The following is a 20,751-nucleotide window of genomic DNA, read 5'->3' on the forward strand; positions in this document are numbered from 1 at the left end:
CGTTTACATGATTTCAATCTATGGGTTCCCACTTGAAAGGTCAACAGCCCTCCTGCTACTAAAAGAGAAACAAAGATAAGACTCGCGACAAAGGTGACAAAAGGATCTGTACAATGCACTGGCATGCAGTCACCAGACACTCCCCTGGACAATGGAAAAACCATTCCAAAGCAAAGATTAATTCTAACACGGGTCTCTGACATCATTTTCATCTTTTTCTCCTTATAACAAAGAGATCCGATAGTGTATGATCATTCATCTGCTGCCAGACTTAAGTCAGGTACATTCACACAGGATGCATAACAAAATCAGCTGCATATCCTTCATAAGTGAACTATTTATTCCCTTGTATACAATCTATAAAAGTTTTCACGTCTTTCCCCCCCTCGTTTACCAAAAAACAACATATCTATTTAGTCTGTTTTAAAAGCACAGATGTTTAACTTGATGACAGCACATAAGAATTTGTATTAAACAAAGATTGTACTTGAAGATGCCAAACAGGGAAACCACTCTGGATAAATCATATCCACTGGCATTCCAGAGCCTCCTCTAAGGTTTTTGCCCAAGTAAAATGTCCATCGACAAGACGTTTGGATTTTCATTTGTTGGTTCAGCAAACACCAAGAGCTTATTGGGATGAAAGACACTAAGCTCAGGCTGATTCATGCATCACAAGTCCCAGAACCAAAAGCCCCGGCCCAGGGCACCCCTCATCCTTTCTAGGTGAAGGATGTTAAATGCAGGTTCAGGATGGATCTGCGAGCGTTAGCTTGATCTCCGACGCCACCTACAGGTCACACTGCGTTTCCCCTTCGCTGCAGCAGGGAGACCTGAAGTCCCGCGCGCATCTGTGCATCTAGAATGCGTTACCGAACCATCCAGAATCCATTACTGAACAGGGTGGGGATGGAGAGCCCCACACACCTTAATCAGCCTAAATGGAAGAACGTAAGGAGAAGTGGAACGTTCCTCTTACATCATCCTACAGAGGAGTCTGCCTTTTTATTAGAAGACAATGATAAAAGGAACCACACCAAGGCATAAGGCGAACACTCCTAACCATCACCCGGGTTAAGAAATAGAACCTTTCCGGCTGTCCCCAGGCCCTCCACGTGTCCCCGCCGTCCTCTTCCCCTTCCGCTAAACGACACACATCAGTTTAGTTTCCTGCGTGGTCTGGAGAGTTTCATAATGCCATCGGAGGCGGGTGGAGCTTTAGGATCGGAATCCAGCATGAAACTATCCCTACTGGGATAGAGCGGCGCGCAATGGAACCCCCACCTTGGAACCACCGGGTCACAGCCAGTGGAGAAGGTGCACGGGGGGTCTCCGTGGTGTTGCTCCGGCCTGCCTCTCATGCCAGGGGCTGCAGCCGTGGCCTCCAGGGCCTGTCAAGTTGGGGCAGCCGACCCCACTGGAACTGGCAACTTGAGTCTGGCTTGATGGGGGTGTGGGTAGTGGGGGGCTGGCCCGCAGCATCTGTCTGGGATTCGGACAGCTGACCGCCCTCTTTGGCTGATCTAGAGGCACTGGCTGGGCTCCAGCGACGTCTCCAGCTGCCCCGTGGAGACCAGGGTGCCCAGCTGCCCCGAGGCACTGCTTTCGGGTGGGAAGGTGACCAAGTCTGAGTTCTTGGTCTCACTCTGGTCATTGTGCTGCTTCTTATGGCATCTCAGGGAGTCGTCCCTGACGAAGGAGGCACCGCAGGTCTCGCAGCGGAAGGCCCGCTGGGTCACTATTTTGGCCACATGCTGGGAGCTGCCCCCGCGGGCCCCTTCCTGGCCCTGCGGGGCCTGGTTCTCCGTTTTGGTCTCGTCCCTGTGCACCTTGTCAATGTGCTTGGCCAGGCTGCTGGGCCGCTTCGTGTCGAAGCTGCAGAAGTCACACTTGAAGGGGCGGTCGGTGCAGTGCACCCTGCTGTGGACGCGCAGCGCCGCGGCGCTGGAGCACGAGTAGCTGCACTCGGGACACTTCTCCGGGTGGTCGGCCTGATGCAGCCGGCTGTGCTCCAGGAGGTCCGCCCGGTCCCGGCCCTGGAACGAGCAGTGCAGGCACTTGAACGTGTGCTTGATGCGGATGTGCGACTTGAGGTTGGCCTTCATGGTGCAGCGCACGTCGCAGAACTCGCACTTGAAAGGCTTCTCCCCCGAGTGCACGATCATGTGCCTTTTCAAGTCCGAGCTGATTTTGAACTTGGCGCTACAGAGCCAGCACTGGAAGGGGGTGTCCCCTGACAATGGAAGGTGTGTTTCCATTAGAGCAGGCAGGCAAAAGAACTCCCTCCCTGGTTCCCCCCCTTGACCCCAAACATGCGTCAGATGCTTGGCCGCAGAGATGGTGAGGTCTTTGAACTCCCTAAGGCAGCCACTCACCATGGACATTAACTTCTTTTATCCTCAATCTTATGAGCAGGTACTATTAACCCCATGTAACAGAGGCTTACAGGTCAAATAGCCCGATTTTGAACTCAGGCACCATGGCATTCAAGTCCATACTCTTCACGAGGACACTTTACTTCCAAATCTCTTGCATTTCATGTAACACTCCAAAACTGGACACGGAAGACATGCAATTTATAACTGTTCCAAATCAAACTAGGACTTATTGCTTAGTGTTTTAAGCTCTACGGCATCCATTGATTGGCTTGCATTACTAAAGTTTCATGGTTACATACCTAGACGGAATTTTATTTATAAGATACAGAAATAAGGCTCAGGGAACAAATACTGAAAATCCATCGCCTCCTCTGTCCTCTGAAGGCACTGCTAAGGATTTTTAATTCTTTTGGAGGTTGCTACCGTAAAATCCTTATCATCAGTTGAACATAGCAAAGATGAGGATCTCACTTACCCTATACCACTTCCACCCCTCCCCTCTAGCCACTGCCACCACCACTGCCGCCGCCGCCGCCACCACCACCTCCTCCCTCCACTGTTGGGTGTGTTTTACTCCTCTGGCATTGTCTTCTACATTGGGTAATAGCCTCCTTTTAGTCCACCAGCTTGCAAGGTTTCTAGAGGATTCCCTTGTCCTCACTATAAAACCTCTCCCTACTTGTCAGGATTTTCACATTTGAGTTCAAGAACATTTGCATTCTGACCAGTGAATTCCTATGTTTTAACTAGTGTTAGAATCACACTCTAGTTTATGACTGGGTAATAGGTCATTCACCAGAGCCAAATACTTCAACAGAATTCCACCTACCTCCTTAGAGGGTTCACAATTTAGCTTGATTCTTGATTGGACTGTGCATGGAGGAAAAAAAGAATCTTGCAATAATCTCAAAAGTCACCCCGTCTTTTAGTGCAAATTTTGAGGTTTTTTTTTTTTTTTTTTTTTAACCTTCAACATAGGAATCATCCTGCTATTTCCCTTTACTGAAATTTTATTAGCTATCTTCAAATATACAAATGAGAAATTTTGTTTTCTCCCTGGAGTTTATCATCCAGTAATTTCCACCAGCATGATAGCTGGAAGTTTGATTTCTTGCATATTTTTTGTCTTATCTCTATTTGTATACTTCATGTAGTTTAGCTGGGTATAGAATTCTTCATTCAAAATCATTTCCTAACTTTGAAAGCACTATTCCACTATCCCCCCTAGAAGCCAATTATTACTGAGAAGTTTTTCTAGGTTTGACTCTGCCCATCCATTCTGTCCTGCTTGGCATTTCATGAATCCTTTCCACTCCCATGGCTCCTTGGAAATGGGAAATTCTTTTCCCAATTTTCTCATTTCTATTTTCATTTTTTCCCCTAGACCTAGTCAGTAACAAAACTATAAGTTTGGTTTTTAGTGGCTGACCCAAATCAGTTTTTTCTTTCTTCTAATCTCTGGGAAATTTCTTTACCTTTGTAGCCAGCAACTCTAGTTTTAACTCATACTTTGTACTATTTTTTCACAGAACTCTTCTTGGATGCTACATTTTTGCTAATGGGTAGATACCAATTAGAACTGAAAGATTCTTGTCCATCATTCAAGTACTCTGTTAACTACAGCGTTTGTTAGATTTGGTGCATTTTAGATGACTCATTTCTTGCCAACGATTCATAATCCATAGTTGACATTTAGATTAAGGAAGAACAGACTGATTTAAGGATTAGATATAGGTGGCTATGGGTTTTACCTACTACTGGGCAGCATGGGCCAAATTGCCAATAGGCTTTAGCTTTTCCTCTGAGCTTTGTGGCCTTGGCAGTCTATATCCCAGTTCTAAGTCCAGAGCTCTCAGGGAATTAAGACACTGTCTAGAAAGATTGGGAGGCAGCCATAGAGTTGGGAGCCATGTATCTGTTGGAAGAGGTTTTTTGTTTTTAAACTTAGTTTCAGATGTCAGCACATTCCATCGGCTTGCCATCTTCATTGAAAAGTCTCATTTTCTGAGCCCTCTTATGAGCCCCCTAGTCCCCAATTTTCTGTGCCATGATGAATTGGTTGATTCTATCTATTGTTATTCAACAGGGTCTCACAAAGGGAAGATAAAGCTCTTTGGCACAAGTCTAATTTTTAGAACTAGAAGTCTGATTTGCAGTTCTAGTCAACTAATTTTGCTACATTTCTGAATTCAACCATGTGATCAGTTTATGTGAAATGTCTGAAACACCTAGCTCATATCAGACTTTTGAGATACATCCTTTGCTTAACGGCTGTATTGGGTACTCATCCCCAGCTGTGGCCTATGTAGTCAAGTTAGAAAACCCAGCTGTCAGACTTTCATGTTTTACTGAAAGTTGTCATCTTGGTGAAAAACCACAGAAATTCCAATTCCTTTACCTACTACAAGTCATTTTAGTTGTGTTTTAGTGAGACGAAGGTTAAGAAACTGGAGAACAAGTGAGGCACAGGTTTCCAGGCCAAGGACTTACCTGTGTGGGACCGCAGGTGGACGGTGAGCTGGCTGGAATTGCGGCTGGCGTAGGGGCAGAGCTGGCATTTGTATGGCCGCTCATCAGAGTGTATCCTCAGGTGCTTCTTGAGACTGCTGCTGTCCACAGCGGCGTAATCACACAGGTGACACTTGTGGGGCTTCACACTGGTGTGGCAACGCATGTGCATGGTCAGGTTGTCTTTCCGGCTGAAGCACTTGTCACAGAACTCACATTTGTGTGGTTTGTCTCCTTCAAACACATAAGGAAGATTCAAGGTTTTAAGGGTTTCTCGATTAAGATGACTGCAAAGAGATCTGACCAGGATGGCGGTCTGGACATATGGGTCTGCCGCTTTTGTCCAAATGCCCAGAAAGGAAGATACTGAAATATTGTTCAGAATGTTGGGAACGGAGAAGGTGTGCTATCCATTGATGGCTCACAAATTTTAAAGAATCCTAAGGAATAGATCAGATCAGATTGAAGGAGAAAAATCATTGGCCAAACCCCGTTTTGGGGGGGGGGGGGGAAGGTGTGGATATAGAAGCATTCAAGATCAGGTGTAGGGATCTTGGAACAGCTTTCATGGGTCAACAGTTGGTGAAACATATAGAATGGTCAAGTTGACTCCTCCCTTACTTGTACCAAATCATATAATGGTATCTACCCCAGGCTGTTAGATACTTCGAGTACAGATATTCGAAGAACAGAACCCATGGCCAGAGCATTTCCTCTAGTGTTCCATCCCTCCCCTACAACCACTCCAGACTGATCATATACAAATAAGACATCTATCCAATAACTACATGCTTGGGGGAAAACCAGAACCAGGAAGACATGCTCAACTCAAGAAGTGAGGCTCTAAAAGCAAACCATTTTCACTTCCATAATAATTCCTATTAAGACTCTCAAGACATTGAGTCAAAGAGCAGAAAGGAGGTCAAAAAAAGGACTTTGAAGTTGGAGCTCAAGAATCTCTCAGAAGGCTGCCCAAAAGGACAACAGGGAAAATATAAGACATGAAAGCCAGTTCTAGATGGTCCAGAACAGAGCAAATAGTTATTTCTCAACAGTAATGACAGTCACAAGTCTTAAGATGGTTTATTAGGAGGCAGGGTGGTACAATTTCAGAGGTCCAAGAATGAGCTCTTAGTTTTCTGAAATGCTCAGATTAGCATGTAACTCTTCAGACAATGGAAGCAGTGTCTGCAAAATTCTATAGAAATTATTTAAATAGACTCCTGTACTTGAACTAGCATTCAGTGGTAAGAGAAAATAAAGCCATTTGATGACTCAGAGCATCACACTTGAACTGTGTACATCAGAAAAAAGGAAGTGGATAAGATGTGGAATATAATAAAATGGAAAGCATTGCTTCCAAACCACAAGAGAACCATAAAAAAAAGGCAACAGGACACAAGTAAAAGTCAAACTATGTATAAGTAAAAACAGATTAAGTTTCCCTGCTAAAAGTTTTAAAACATTAAAAAAAAATCAGCTTAAGGTACATAAATATCTTAGGAAAATGCTTTAAGATAGGAGTGTCAAATACTGCGCAAGACAGAAATCCTGGTGAAAGCTACTAAAAAATTCATACTGAAAAGATAAAACCAAATAGATGTGACTCAAACTTATGAATCTGGTATGGTTTCACAAAAGGTCTTTCAGAAGTTAGGGTGTATTTTAAAACCATTTTCATTTAAGAAGAATCAAAATCAGATTACCAACTCCCTAGCGATGGGCAGGGAAAGCTCCACATGTCAAAACCCAGAGCCTAGCCCCGTTTTCAGAAAGTTTGTAGACTTAAGTTCATTTTTAACAAAAGGCTGGAAGCAAACTGTAATTCAATGTACTAGAAATAAAGAAACATAGGTAAATCAGATAAACAAAAAATGGTTAAAAAGGGAGGTTTGCTCAAGATACCAATACACCAGGGCCTTCGAGCTCAGCATTACTGCCTTTTTGGCCAAGTAATCCTTTGCTGTAGGCGGTTTTTAGCAGCATCTCTGACCGCTTCCCGGTAGGTGCCAGCAACACCTCCATCCCTAGTTTTAAGAGTCAAAAAGGTCTTCGGATTACTATCAAATGTCCCCAGGGCTGGGGGGACAAGACTATCTGGTTGAGAACCATTCCAACCGACATTGGGAAAGGAAAAAGGGACCACAGATCAAGTCCATCACAGCTTAAGTAGAACTTTACCCCAATAAATGAAGACTTGATAAAATGGATAAAGTTCTGGGATGTATCAAATTATAAAGCCTGAACCAGGATAAAAGCAATCAATGACCATTAAAGTTGCTAGGTCAGAGATGAACCCTAAGGTGAACTGTTTGAGTACTCACTGTCTCCTTTCCAGGAGAAAATTCTGCCTCCTTTTCCCAGTGACCACAGGTTTGGCATGTGAATTGTTCTATCTACTAAAATAGGACTGAAATGGAGGGATCCCTCTCAGGCAAATGCTTTTAAGACCTGATGTGTGGTTCACCAGGTTTCCCTTGCCCAGATGACCTGTAACATTCCAGGTCAGAGTTTTTGTTTTTTAATTTAAAAAAATTTGGGGGGGGGGAGGGAAGGGTAGAGGCAGAGGGAGAAGCAGGCTTCCTGCTGAGCAGGGACCCAGACACAGGACCCGATCCCAGAACTCCAAGATCATGACCTGAGCCCAAGGCAGACATTTAATCTACTGAGCTACCCAGGTGCCCCTCCAGATCAGGGAGTTCTTAATTCAGGGTTTATGGATAAAATTGGGGGGGGGGGGTCCAATACCTTGTATGGCAAACAATTACATTTTTATTTCTATTACCTCTAACTGGAATTCAGCATTTCTACCAATTATGCATTCAACAAACCCAGTATGGTACAAAAGACCCTGGGTCGATAAATGGGAGCCATGTTCATACCCTAGGAGATTTGCTGCAGTTCTCCTGAAGGATCATTTATGCTCATCACTACTTCACAATTAATTTAGGATCTAGTAGCTGATCTGCTAACATTAAATGTAGTTTTCTTCATGTTCCTTTGCATACTGATCATCTGGGGGTAAATAGGGGCTCATTAAAATGTGTTTTTTTCCCCCCCCAGCTTTGGGATTAATTGATGTGACATTAAGGTATGCAACGTGATGATTTAATACAAGTATATATTGAAAAAGGATTACCACTATAAGGTTAGTTAACACCTCCATCTCAAATATGTTATTTATTTATTTATTTATTGGGAGAACATTTAAGGTCTACTCTTAACATTACAGACTTGAAAGTTGCTAACGGAACCGTCACCACAGAGTACGTTAGCTCCCAAGAACTCATTCATCTTAGAACTGGAAGCTAGTACCCTTTGACCACCATCTCCCATTTCTCAAGTCAAATTTAGAGAAACAGAGTAAACAGTAGTTTCAGTATGTCCAGGTTGGCTCTGAGATTTGGGGTTTCTAACAAGCTCCCAGGTGATGCTGACACATCTTGTCTTTGCTACACTTCAGGTAGCCAGAGTTTATGTATTAAAATACCACACGTTTAGCACAGCTAGAACTTGTACTGAAATATAGTTGAATGTGACTTCATTTAAAAACATTCTGGAAAGGATTCAGAAGCTTCATAAAATTGCCAGGAGCCCACAGCAGAAAAAAGGTCAAGACTGCCTTCATCTGGCATGTTCCAGACAGGCTATTCCACCGGCCAGGTCCTGGACAGAAGACCACAAGGTGCAGAGTGGTGACGGGCTCTGGGAGACCCAGGGAGGGATGGAGCCATCTTCACTTGTCCCTGAGATGGACACTGTCCTAACAGCCTAATCTACACTCCATCCGCTGAAAGAGTCATAAGCAGAGAGCATTGCAGGCGTATTCTATCAGGCTTTCCAGGAAAAATGTTTAACATTCAATTAACGGTCTACAGCACAGGGAAAGAAAAAAAAAAAATGCCTCCACTCTTTTCATGACCAATTAACCCTGATTCTAATGCCAAATGAGGAAATAAAATAGGATAAAAAAAAATGGAAACACTAAGTCAATCTCCTTTACTAAGCTAAATAAATGCTACATGAAGGGTGCCTGATGGCTCAGCTGGTTAAGCATCTGCCTTCAGCTCAGGTCATTATCCCAGGGTACGGGGATTGAGCCCCACATTGGGCTCCCTGCTCAGTGCTTTTCCCTCTGCTTGTGCGTGCTCTCTTTCAAATAAAATCTTAAAAAAAAAAAAAAAAAAAAAAAAAAGTACACGAACATCTTGAACATTTAAAATTCAACTCTAATTTTCGATTAAAAATTTTCATCCAGGATAAACTGGCATTTGAGGTATAGAAAAGAAAGATAACTTTTAGAATAAAGGTAATAAAAACCCCCAAGATCAAGGCCTTGTTTCCCAGGTCTTGAATGCAAGCACATCCAGCTTTCTAACTTACTCTCCCCCAAATAAGCCCACAGCAAGTCCCTACTCTGGGCACACAGAGGTCCTGTTCTTTGGAGCTGCTCCTGTGTCTGCTGCACTCCCCTCCCCCTCTCCCCCTGCCATTTGCCTGTCAAACTGCACCCCTTCGGTTCTCAAAGTGCAGGGAGTGCCTGGGGGGTCCTGGAATCTCTTCAGGTGGTGTGGTCTGCAGTCAAAAGCATCTTCATACTACTAAGAGGGGACGACTTCATGGTCGACATTCTCTCTCCTGTGGGAGCACCTGGGCAGCCCTTGCAGGTGCCTGAGCCCGATCACCAGCCCCTGCCGACCCCCCACTAGCAGGATGGAGATGCATCAGGGCCACACCCTCCCACTAAACCCAGGGCCAGTTTCACTCAGGAACAGCCCTTCCAGCAGCAAACCCTATTCCTTACATTAAAATCTCTCCCCCTGAAGCTGAACACTGTCATGAAATGGGAAGTATGCAAACCAAAGTACGCTGGTAGTTTTGAGGAGAAGACCTGGCAGGGTGGCTGCATTGCAAATGAGGTGAAGAAAGAACAGACCCGCTGTGGCTTTTTCAAATCTGGTATTTGGCGAATTCTTGAAGAATGAATGAAGTCAGCCTGTCATTTCCAGGAGAATTACTAACAATGCTGTGGCAGTAACATTCCAGTTTTAAACCCAAAGTAGGATATGGAACATCTATCCCTTACCCCTGGTCTGCAGCTTCCTTCCTGGTGCTTAGCTTTTACTGAGAGTGGGAATATTAACAAGGGATTTTTTTTTTCTATTATAAAATGGGTCAGTGTCTAGAAGAATTATGTAAGTTGGTAAACCAGGATTCTCTAAGTGACCAACGTAGGCCACGTCAAAAAAAAAAAAAAAAAAAAAAAAAAAATCAGGCATGAGTAAGAGCCATTCAAGTGTATTCAAGTAAATACACTCTGAAACTAATATGTTAACTGGATTTAAACAATGAAATGTGTTACCTCTAAAAAACAATTGATTTTATCAATTCGAAAAGCTTATGGATGGGTCTTCAGAGTCTATATAGCAACTGATCCTTAAACTACCCTCAGGCACCTTGGGGTGGGGCTCAGTCCAGTAAGCAACGGATTCTTGGTTTCAGGTCATTTCTTCATGGGTCATGGGATGGAGCCACGTGTCCAGCTCTGTGCTAAGTGGGGAGTCTCCTTGAAGACTATCTCCCTCTGTCCCTCCCCCACCTACATTTTTTCTAATTTATTTTTAAAGACTTGAGAGTGAGGGAGAGAATGAGTCAAGGGGAAGGGTGGAGAGAGAGGGAGAAGCAGACTCCACACTCAGCAGGGAGCCCAACATGAGGCTCAATCCCCAAACCCCCATACCACAACCTGAGCCAAAGGCAGATGCTTAACCAATTAAGCCATCCAGGTGCCCCTCAAATAGTCCAAAGAAAAGCTACCCTCCGTTGTGTTTTGGTAGAATGTTAGAATTTCTCTGGAAAGGCTTTCAACAAAATATTCCATTTCCAACCACATGTGAGGCATCAGATTTCCTTCAGATATTTCAAAATACACGGCAATGGACTGCATGCAGCGGTGAGAATCCAGCTGACTTGAGGAAATTTGCAAAGATATAGATAATACCACTGCTCACTTTTTTTTTTGGGGGGGGGGGAATTAGTTACTTCTCATAAAAGATAGTTATAAGGAGCTTCCGGGTTTTTTGTTTTGTGTTTTTAAGATTTATTTTTTAAGTCCTCTCTCCACCCAGCGTGGGGCTCTAACTCACAACCTTGAGATTAAGAGTTGCATTCTCTACCACCCAAGCCAGCTGGGCGGCTCTGGCTGCTATTTTAAGTGGATAAGTATTTTAAAGTTTGGTTTTTAATTTCTAGTGCAGTAGATATAGACAGCCACAAATTTGGGATAGGGGTGGGGAAGATCTTCAATCTTTAGATGTAAAAGGATCACACACAACACAGTGCTTTGAGCAGCACCACTGTATCAGTTTGGCAAAGGTGCAGCCGAAGCCTGAAGAGATGACCTGCACGTATCACCAGCCTCGGTCAGGGATGCCCTTCAGCCCACACACCAGTTCTTGATCTTGTAAGTAGAACCTTTGCTCTATGAGCCAGCCATGTGGCCAGAGTCAAGACTTCTTTCTCCCAGCCTTCATTTCCATAGCTAGGAATGGCCATGTGACTATGTTCTGGCCCTACAGACATGAACCCCAGTGACATGAAACTTGTGGGCAGTAAGCCAGCTCGGACCATGCCAACGTGGGCTACATCCTCAGGATGCCGAAGCAACAGCATAAGAGCCTGAGTTCCCAAAACCACAGGACTGTCTACCATACTTAACTCAGACTGTCCCAAGACAGAAATATCTTGGTTTTAAGCCACTATTAGGTCTCACGATCACAAGGGATACTACTTCTGGGTCACACCCTGAGGGAGAGATGCTGTAAGGCCCCCAGACCCCTCTCTTGTTTTTCACTAGTTAAAATATTCAGAGAACTAGAGCATTTGCCCTGGAGACGGAGAAATAGCTTTAGTATCTGCTAGAGAAGCCATCTGTCTGCTCCCCTCTGTATCACTGAGTCTGAAGCCCCACCCGTGACAGGGCCTTGCCTTCTTTCTGTATCCCCATCATGGTCTGTATTATTCCAACAAGACATTAATCCAACCCCTTCCTATCTTCCGAGGCCCGGGCACTGCTGACATTTGGGGTCTGGGAATTCTTTGTCATAGGGCCCAACCTGAGCATCGCTGGAGTTCGATGGCACCTCTGGCCAGCTACATAGGGGAGGTCTCCTCTTGGTTCACGTAGCTTCTGCAGTCTGCGTGCTCCTGCTGACCTCATCCTGGCAGCCCTTTCAAGTTGAGGACCAAACTTCCCCTTCACTATGGTACCTCTCATGACCTACCTTTTCCTGGGAAAAAGGACCCTTTGTCCTATTTGCATAGGACGATGCCCATTTCACTAGATGCCGAGAAAGCGGTCCTCCTATTGGAGCTCTCAGGTTTAGCTGTGCATGAGGCTGCCCTTCTGGAAAAAACCTCCCTGCTCTCCTTGATGCCTGAGGTGGCTCATATCCCGCTAGTCACCAAGGATGCTGCTTGGGGAGGATGCAAGGCAGGGCATAGCCCATGGGAGGGATGCTGGGAGTCCCTTCCCTGCTAACGCTTTCCACTAGTTCACAGAGCAGTTGCCTTGTACCTGGAGATGAAACTATAGGTTGAGGAGGACAGTCATTCTACCAGCGGTGGAGTACCAAGTTGTGCTTAAAAGAAAATGGATTATAAGCCACTTGGTTCGGTTTCTGTAAGAGCCAATCGATCAGTATCTTTTTTTAAAGAATCTGAGAGAAGGAATGGGTAGGAGTGGGGGGGAAGGGCAGAAAGAGGGGCAGGGAGAAGCAGACACCCTCCTGAGCCCAGGGCTCCACCTCAGACCGGAGATCATGACCTGAGCAGAAGGCAGTCAGGTGTGTGCCCCGCCCTTTTGTAGTCTTCTTTACGCTCAATGTAGGGCCTGAACTTCCAAACCCAAGATTAAGATCCTTGCTCTCCCAACCGACTAAGCCAGCCGGGTGCCCCAGAGACCACCAGATCTTAACTTTCACAGGCTCATACAGGGTCTACACCAGAAATCAAAAGGTGGGCAAAGTTTCTGTGAGGAGCCAGACAGTAAACGCCTTCAGCTTGATGTATCGTGCAGTCTTTCTGGCAAAGACTTAATAATGCCACTGTAGGGTCAAAGCAGCCACAGATGACAAATGACAAATTGTCACAAGCTGCATTTGGCCCACAGGCCATAGTGTACAGACCCTTATTATAGATCATAGAAATTCCTTTGCTCCGGCACATCTTATTTCTCTGTGTTCTCAGTAGCTGGCTGCTCTTAAGGAGGAACTGTTAAGAAGCAACTTTATTATTATTTTTAAAGATTTGAGAGAGAATGTGTGCACACAAGTAGGGGAGAGAAGGGAGAGGGAGACTCCCCACTGAGCAGGGAGTGCAACGTGGGACCCGATTCCCAGGACTTTGGGGAGTATGACTTGAGCCAAGGCAGGTCCCTTAACCCACTGAGCCAGCCAGGTGCCCAACAACCTTATTACTCTTACGTGAGATTTAATAGGGCCACAATGCCTCTTAGCCCTGCCTCACCAACCTCTCCAATGAGCTCACACCTTCCAAGCCTTTGCACTTGCTATTCCCTCTGCTGGAATGTTCCTCATCTGGTTACATAGCTATCTTTATAGTTTAAGGCAAGCATCTTCAGAAAGCCTTTCAGGAACAGCCTAGATCTGATATCCTAGGATAGGATCTCCCAGGATGGTCTCCTAAGCCTCTTTTTAGGTCACAGCCCAACCCGCCAGACCATTTCATGGGGCAGAGTCCATTTCTGTCCTGCTCACTGCTATATGTCAGCACTTAAATTCATATCCATTTCCTTTTTTTCGACATTAAAGTTTCAAACAAATGAATGGATACCTACCCGTGTGGATTCTCAGATGGCGGTCCAAATCTTTCATGCCATGAACAGTTTTGAAGTGGCAACCTGGAGGAGGAAAAAAAAAAAAAAATCAGCTTTTCTCAAAATACAGCCTCAAAAATAAGTTACTATAAACCTGAAGTTCTCGGGGAAAGTCACACCGAGCTCTGATGCCACAGGATGCTTGGAAGGCATAGAATGTTCCTGTGTGGGGATTACACAGAGTGTGACAAGGACTCCGAGGATCAGTCAGGCCCAGCTTGCCCACCAGTGACACCCCCCCACCCCCAGAACGGGCTCCGTACATTCAAGTTGATGCTTCACCTGGGTAGCAACAATTGAATGTCCTTTCTCCGAGGGTCACGGTTTGTTCCTTGGACTCTGAGGGGGGGGCCGAGGCAGGGGCTTTCTGGGCATCACTGCTGTCCGTGGAGGGACAAGTTGGTTTGGGAACATCATTATCTAGTTCTGAAGCTGAAATGGAGACAAAAAGAAGTATTAATTTCTCAAATATAACCACCATGGGAAGTCTTACAATATAAGCAGGCTTGTTTTACCTCCATCACCTCTCCAAAAAAAAGAACCATTAAAATGGAAAGCCATAGGGGACCTGTGTGGCTCAGTTGGTTAAGCAACTGCCTTCGGCTCAGGCCATGATCCCAGGGTCCTGGGATTGAGCCCTGCGTTGTTGGGCTCCCTGCTCAGTGGGGAGTCTACTTCTCCCTCCCTCTGCCACCCCCCACTTGTGCTTTCTTGCTCTCAGATAAAAGCCTTCAAAATTGAAAGCCACAAAAACTCTGGCCTTACAGAATTCCTTTCTTGAACTACCAACTTCCAGGAAATATAGGAGACAAGGGACATAGTAACAGGACAGACAACTGGCAAGGTTCAGGCTGCCAAACTTTGCAATGGTGGCTTCTCAAATGACCAGTGAAGACTTAGTTTGTAGATTTTTGGACCACAAGCTGATTTTATTATAACGATAACACGAATTACAAGTGGTACACAACAACGGCCAAATATTAGAGATGATACAAGGCTGGTCCAGCAATGTCAAGCTATTTTTGAAAGCTTACTCAATTTGAGTTGGTTTTGTCTCCACTCAGTAGGTCAGACCACACTTCAAGCACCACTGATCTCCTGGACAAAATGCCACTGCTTCAACAAATCATTTAGAGAGGGAGGAGGAGAAAAAGCCTGGAGAGGAGGAGGGCTTGCGTGATCAGGAGGTTACTTGGGTCCTGATTTTATTTTATTTTTTTTAAAGATGTATTCATTCATGAGATACAGAGAGAAACAGAGGCAGAGACACAGGCAGAGGGAGAAGCAGGCTCCATGCGGGGAGCATGATGTGGGACTCGATCCCGGGTTTCCAGGATCATGCCCCGGGCTGAAGGCAGACGCTAAACCGCTGAGCCACCCAGGGATCTCTAATTTTAAACATAAGAGCCATGTAAAACCATGACAAAGCCTGAACACTAGTTTTTTTGTTTTGTTTTGTTTTAGGGTGTGAAGATGAAATTAGAGTTTTTAGAGAACATTCTCCTAGTTCAGGGATGGTTATTTACAAGGTGTATAGATATCTGATTTGCTTCAAAACAATCCAGGGCAGGGGAAATAGCTGGACAGAAGAAACCAGACTGGCTGCGTGTAATGGATATTGAAGCCCAGCACCAGGTACATGGGATCATTTCCTGTGTAGAACTATGTGAAATTGACATTTTTTTGGGGGGGCCACAACGGTCAGATAGTTTCATGGGGTTCAACCTAATGTGGAGGTTTAAAACTTTCTGTAACAAAACCCAAGCATTCCTAAAAGATTAGAAAGTGAGTGCTTTCCAAATAGATTTAAACCCAAGGAACAAGAGGCACTGTGCTGTTAGTCGGAAATCTAAAACAAAATTTACTAGTACATATAAGTTAGAGGCCAAAAATTGGGGCTTTCTGCTCCAGATACAGAAGGTGGATTTTATGCTCAGTGAGAGGTTGGTTTCCCTTGAGAAGCTAGTGAATACGGTGAAGGCTTCAGCTCTGGGCACAGGGCTTGCTTAGCTATTTGCTAACAAAAAGACTTAACCTGAGCCTCTGTTTACTGCTCTGAAAAAGGATCACTGACCTGCTGTAGAGTTAACAATGCAAATTCTCAGCACATCACCCAGCCTGTGCCTTGTAAGTACTATTCAGGGATGGAGGACCTCAGGGGTCACAGCTTAATGGTGGTAGTGCTCAAAGTCCTATAACGGGCTCTGAACAAAGTGACCTAATCCTATGGGTCTCAACTGAGGGTCATTTTGCTCCCAGGTGACCTTTGGGAATGCTTAGAGATTTTTTTTTTTAAAAGATTTTATTCATTTATTCATGAGACACACAGCAGAGGCAGAGACACAAGCAGAGGGTGAAGCAGGCTCCCTGCAGGGGGTCTGACACGGACTGGATCCAGGACCTGGGTATCAGGCCCTGAGCTGAAGGCAGCGGCTCAACCACTGAGCCCTGCCCCCACCAGGTGCCCCTGCTTGGGGACATTTTTGATGGTAATATGCACACATATAATAAGGAACACTGGCCCCTCACTGGTAGAGGCCAGGGATGTTGCTAAATAACCTACAATATATAGGAGAGCCCCCATACCTGTGTCAGTCACCTGAATTGTGGGTTTTAAATGTAGCTTCCCAGGGCTCACCCCAGATTACCAGGGGGGAGGGTGGTTAAGGATAGGTCCCAGGAACCTGCACTTTTGAAGTGCTGTCCGGGGACTGACACTCAGTCCTTGCTTCTCAAAGGGTGGTCCCCAGAGCTCCAACATCAGCATAACTTGGAAGCTTGTTAGAAATGCAGAACCTCAGGTCCCAGCCAACAGATTCCATCTGCACGTTAACAAGATCCCTAGGTGATTCCTATGCACAATAGGAGGAGCCCAACGCCAAGGCAAGGCTTCTCAAACTAGCGCATCAAGAGTACCTGGAGGGCTTGTCAAGGCTCAGGTGGCTAGGGCTTCACCTTTAGAGTTCCTGATTCAGTAGATCTAGGGTAGAGCTGGTAATTTTTCATTCTAACAAGTTCCCGCTGATGCTGATCTGGCAACTATCCTTTTCAAAACTGCTCAGTGAGAAAATAAACTGGCTCAGAGATGCTGAATAAAGGGTGCAGGGCTAGAAGTTTTCAGCTGATCAAAACGCACACTTGCCAGATCTGAAGGAAGCCCATCACTAGGCCCCTTAAGGGAAACCTTAAGAGGAAACCCAAAACCTTAGCAATTCATATTAAAGAAAACCATTAGACGGGTAAGGATTTTTAATCCCAGAGAAACCAAAAGAGATTAAAAAGTGAAATCGAAGGGAGAGGTTGTTAAGGCACTGTTTCAGGAACTAACTGGAAAGCCAGCTACGTTTCAAATTTCAGTTCTATCATTTATTAGCTGTGTGACCTTGGAGAAGTTACTCCACCTTTCCTGTTCCTCAATAACCACATCTAAAATGGGGATCGTGGCCCTCACCTCCTAGGTTTCGGTGAAGATTAAGTCCTTTAATATATGTAAAGGGACCTGGTACAGAAGTCAATGCTACATAAACATCGATTTTGTCTAATGATGTATACACACGAGCCACCAGATTCTGCAAGGGAGCAAAATGCACTGGGCCAGGAGACAGGCAGAAGAGATGGGGTTAAGGCGATAAAGCAGTCATCCAATGCACAAAGGGCCTCCCAAAGAGACTTCCTTACTTTTAAACCTCCCAGAAGCCAAGCCAGGCTGGAAACCCACTCTCTTCTGATGATGAGCTGGGCCAGAGACCCTTCTAGCATGAAAGTGGGGGTGGACCACATAATAGAACCCAGTTTAGCACAATCAACATTTTAGCCCTATGAAAAACCACTGTTCCTTTTAAGGTTAACCTTTTTTTTAAGTCGATTTTTTTTTTTTTATTACTGGTCGTGACTGAAGTCTACCTGTTGACCTGCTCCATTTTATTTCTTCCAAAAACCTATTTGAGTCACAAAGCCATTTGCAAATTAACAGTGGCCCACTCCTGCTAAATTTGAGGGGGGGGGGGAAGGAGCCTAAACAAACCTCAAAAAGGAGGTGGACTTTTGTTCAGTTTGACGCACCTAAAATGCAGGAGGAAAAAAACACCGCATCAGTTGAAAGGTTGCTTTCTCTCTACAGTGGTGGCTGGTGCTTAATTCTGATTGTGTCCTGCTCCCACAGGGGGCATCCCAAGTTCCTCACAACGCAGAGCACCCTCAGCCTTGGAAACAGAGGGCGTCTCCAGGAGGCATCTCCCCAGCAGTGTGTGCAAGAACAAAAAGGAGCCCATGGCACTAACTGAGCAACAGCCAGGGGTCATTCAGGTTATGGTCTTTTATGATTGCTTCGCCCCAAGATTCAACACCCCCAACAACATTCTCCAGTTCCTCTTTTACAGAGGATCAGCAGGGGGCCCTGCCCCCTCCCCCAGCTCCCTTCCCAGGAAGACCCTCCCGAGGCAACGCGTGTCCATTACAATCCTGGGGCACAAAGGCAGTTAATGGTGTTTTGGTTAATGGTAGCTCCAGCCAGCCAGATTTTAGTTTTAGGGACTGTCGTTTCAAAGTAGCTTCGTTGAACGTCTCCCCTCCACCACCTCCTCGGGCCTGTGGTCCTCCAAGCCCACGGGACCTGCCTGCACCGTCGGAGGTGGGAGCCTTATTCGCGGAGACCCCCCCCCCCCCTTGCTCCCTTTCTAGGCCGGAAAAACCCAGGGGGAGACGGAGAAAGAAGTTCACTTCGAACTAAGAGGTTATCAGCTAATCGCGAAGGTGGGTGGGGGGGTGGGGTGGAGAGGAGATCGAGTGGAAGTTACGTTATCTTAATCTGAGGGCAAGATAATCAGAAAGGAAGCGCCTTAGAAATGCAGACTCCGCAACCCCACCTCACCCCCGAGATTCCAACGGGGGGGGGGTGCGCGAGCTAAGGGTGGACCGAGGCATTTAGCGGCTTAGCAAAGCTGCCCACCTGCAGCTTCTTCAGAAGCGGAGGCTCCACCGGCCACTGGGTGAGAAATGCCGCCCTGAGGGTTTAGGCTAGCCCCGGGGTCCCCCCTCCCCTCATCCCTCCTCTCCAGCCACCTGGCTGCCGGCTCAGCCCGCAGAGCCCGACCGTGCACTGTTCTGCTCAACGCACCCCTCCCTCCAGAGCTTCATTTAAAGTAAACAGGAGGGGAGCCCTGGGTGGCTCAGCGGTTTGGCACCTGCCTTTGGCCCAGGGCGTGATCCTGGAGTCCTGGGATCGAGTCCCGCATCGGGCTCCCTGCATGGAGCCTGCTTCTCCCTCTGCCTCTCTTTCTCTGATACACATAAATAAAATCTTAAAAAAAGAAGTAAAAGGGAAAGTCCTCCCATCACCTGTCGGACCTCAGGTGCCCCCCCCCCCCGCCGGCTGTAGCCTTGCTGACGTCCCCGGCCTCTGCGCTGCGCCTGCAGTGCCCTCTGCGCCCCCCGCTCCCCCCCGCCCCAGCATCTCCAAGCCCCTCGTCGGGTTTTTACTCGACGCCCACCTCCGCGAGGCGCTCCCTGGGCCGCGCATTTGCAGGGCCCCCTCCTCTGCGCCTCCGCGCCCACGCACCTGACCCCCGGCAAGCCGAGGGGACCAGAACTCCGTCTGCTTGGTCCTCGCCGTTGCCCACCCGCCCCCCCCAGCACCCGGCCACCCCCCGTCCCCCGGCCGCGCCGCCCCAGGCCAGCACCAGGAGGTCGGGGACCCGGCGACCCGGGCCGGCGCATCCTCCCGGGGACCCGCGGCTTCCCAGCGCAGGGACGGAGCCGCAGAGTTTGCCGGAAGACGGGGCAGCTGCAAGGAGGTGCAACTTCCAACGGCGCGGGGCGGGGCGGGGCGGGGGGCGCGGGTCCCAGGTCCCGGGGCGCGCGCGGCGCTACTCACCGGGCACCCCGGCGGGCGCGGGCGCGGCCTCGGCGGACTCCCTGCGCGCGGGCTGCGGCCGCCGGGGCCCGAGGTGCTGAGGCCGGGCCTGCTTGCGCCGCGACATGGCGAGAGGGACCTGCCTCCCGCAGCCGCCTCCCGGAGTTGGGCAGTCACCCCCCCGCTCCCCCGGCCGGAGCGCGCATGTCCCGGCAATTCTGCTCCTCGGCCGAGCCCGGGCGATTTATCAAGAACCCTGACGGCTGATTGGCCCGGAGCCAGGACCTCGGGGGTCCCCGGGCCGCGCGCTCCGCGCCCCTGCAGCCCTCACCACCTGAGCGCTCGTTAGAAATGCAGACTCTCGGGCCCCGCCCCAGACCCGCCGAATCAGAATCTGCATTTTAACAAGCTCCCCAGGTGATTCGCAGGCACATTAAGGTCTGGGAAACCGCGTCTGCATTTTAACGAGATCCCCAGGTGATTCGCTTGCCCATTAAAATTTCAGAAGCACAGCTCTCCTCCAACTTTCATGTGCGCGCGAATCACTGGGGATCTCGTTAAAATGCAGATTCTGACTCAGTGGGTCTGGGGTGGGGGCCTGAGCTTCGGTATTTCTAACGAGCTCCCAGGTGATGCCACGGCCGCTGCCGCTGCTGCACCGGCCGTGTTTTTTGGATTCTGGATTCTGACTTAATTAGTCTGGGCGGAAACCTGGGCATTGGTTTTTTTCTTTTTTTTTTTTTTAAGCTCCCCAGGTTATTCTGATGTGCAGCCAAGGTTGAGAGGCCTGACCTCCAGCATCTCTGCATTTAAAATTTAAATGAGGCTAGAGAGTCTCCAACTGCAGAGGAACCACTTTATGGAGGAGTCCATTAAAAATGCAGATTCTGAAAGTTTTGGCTTCCGGCGGGCGGCCGAGCCCAGTAGTCTGTGTTTCTAGACGGCACCCCCCCCATCCCCCCATCCCCCCATCCCTGGCGCGGTGACTCGGGCGCCCCAGGTCTAGGACCACCCGCGCAGGAAGCCTGGGGCCAGCAGGGGCGCGGCCCGCCCAGCAGGTGACGGGGGCGTGGGTCCTGGGGGGCGGGTGCGCTAATTGGCGTTCATGCTCAGACTGG

General features: G+C 47.5%; 1 protein-coding gene across 2 annotated transcripts in view; it reads right to left on the reverse strand.

Moving 5' to 3' along the window:
• Positions 1 to 317: 317 nt before the first annotated feature.
• The window catches only part of ZFP64 (ZFP64 zinc finger protein), an 87,525-nt gene continuing 67,091 nt past the window's right edge, over positions 318 to 20,751 (reverse strand). Inside the window, exons 1-5 of one of the 2 annotated variants that reach the window (XM_049100349.1) lie at positions 19,655 to 19,899; positions 14,065 to 14,214; positions 13,744 to 13,806; positions 4,869 to 5,120; positions 318 to 2,233 (exon numbers count right to left, since the gene is read on the reverse strand). In XM_049100349.1, the coding sequence (XP_048956306.1) occupies positions 1,524 to 2,233; positions 4,869 to 5,120; positions 13,744 to 13,806; positions 14,065 to 14,214; positions 19,655 to 19,760 (1,281 nt within the window). In that variant the 5' untranslated portion in view covers positions 19,761 to 19,899 and the 3' untranslated portion in view covers positions 318 to 1,523. Of the gene's footprint in view, positions 2,234 to 4,868; positions 5,121 to 13,743; positions 13,807 to 14,064; positions 14,215 to 19,654; positions 19,900 to 20,751 lie in introns of those variants that run through there. The other variant, XM_025470432.3, reaches the window with a different exon arrangement.

The sequence above is a fragment of the Canis lupus genome, chromosome 24, assembly GCF_003254725.2.
Source record: "Canis lupus dingo isolate Sandy chromosome 24, ASM325472v2, whole genome shotgun sequence".
Taxonomy (NCBI): domain Eukaryota; kingdom Metazoa; phylum Chordata; class Mammalia; order Carnivora; family Canidae; genus Canis; species Canis lupus.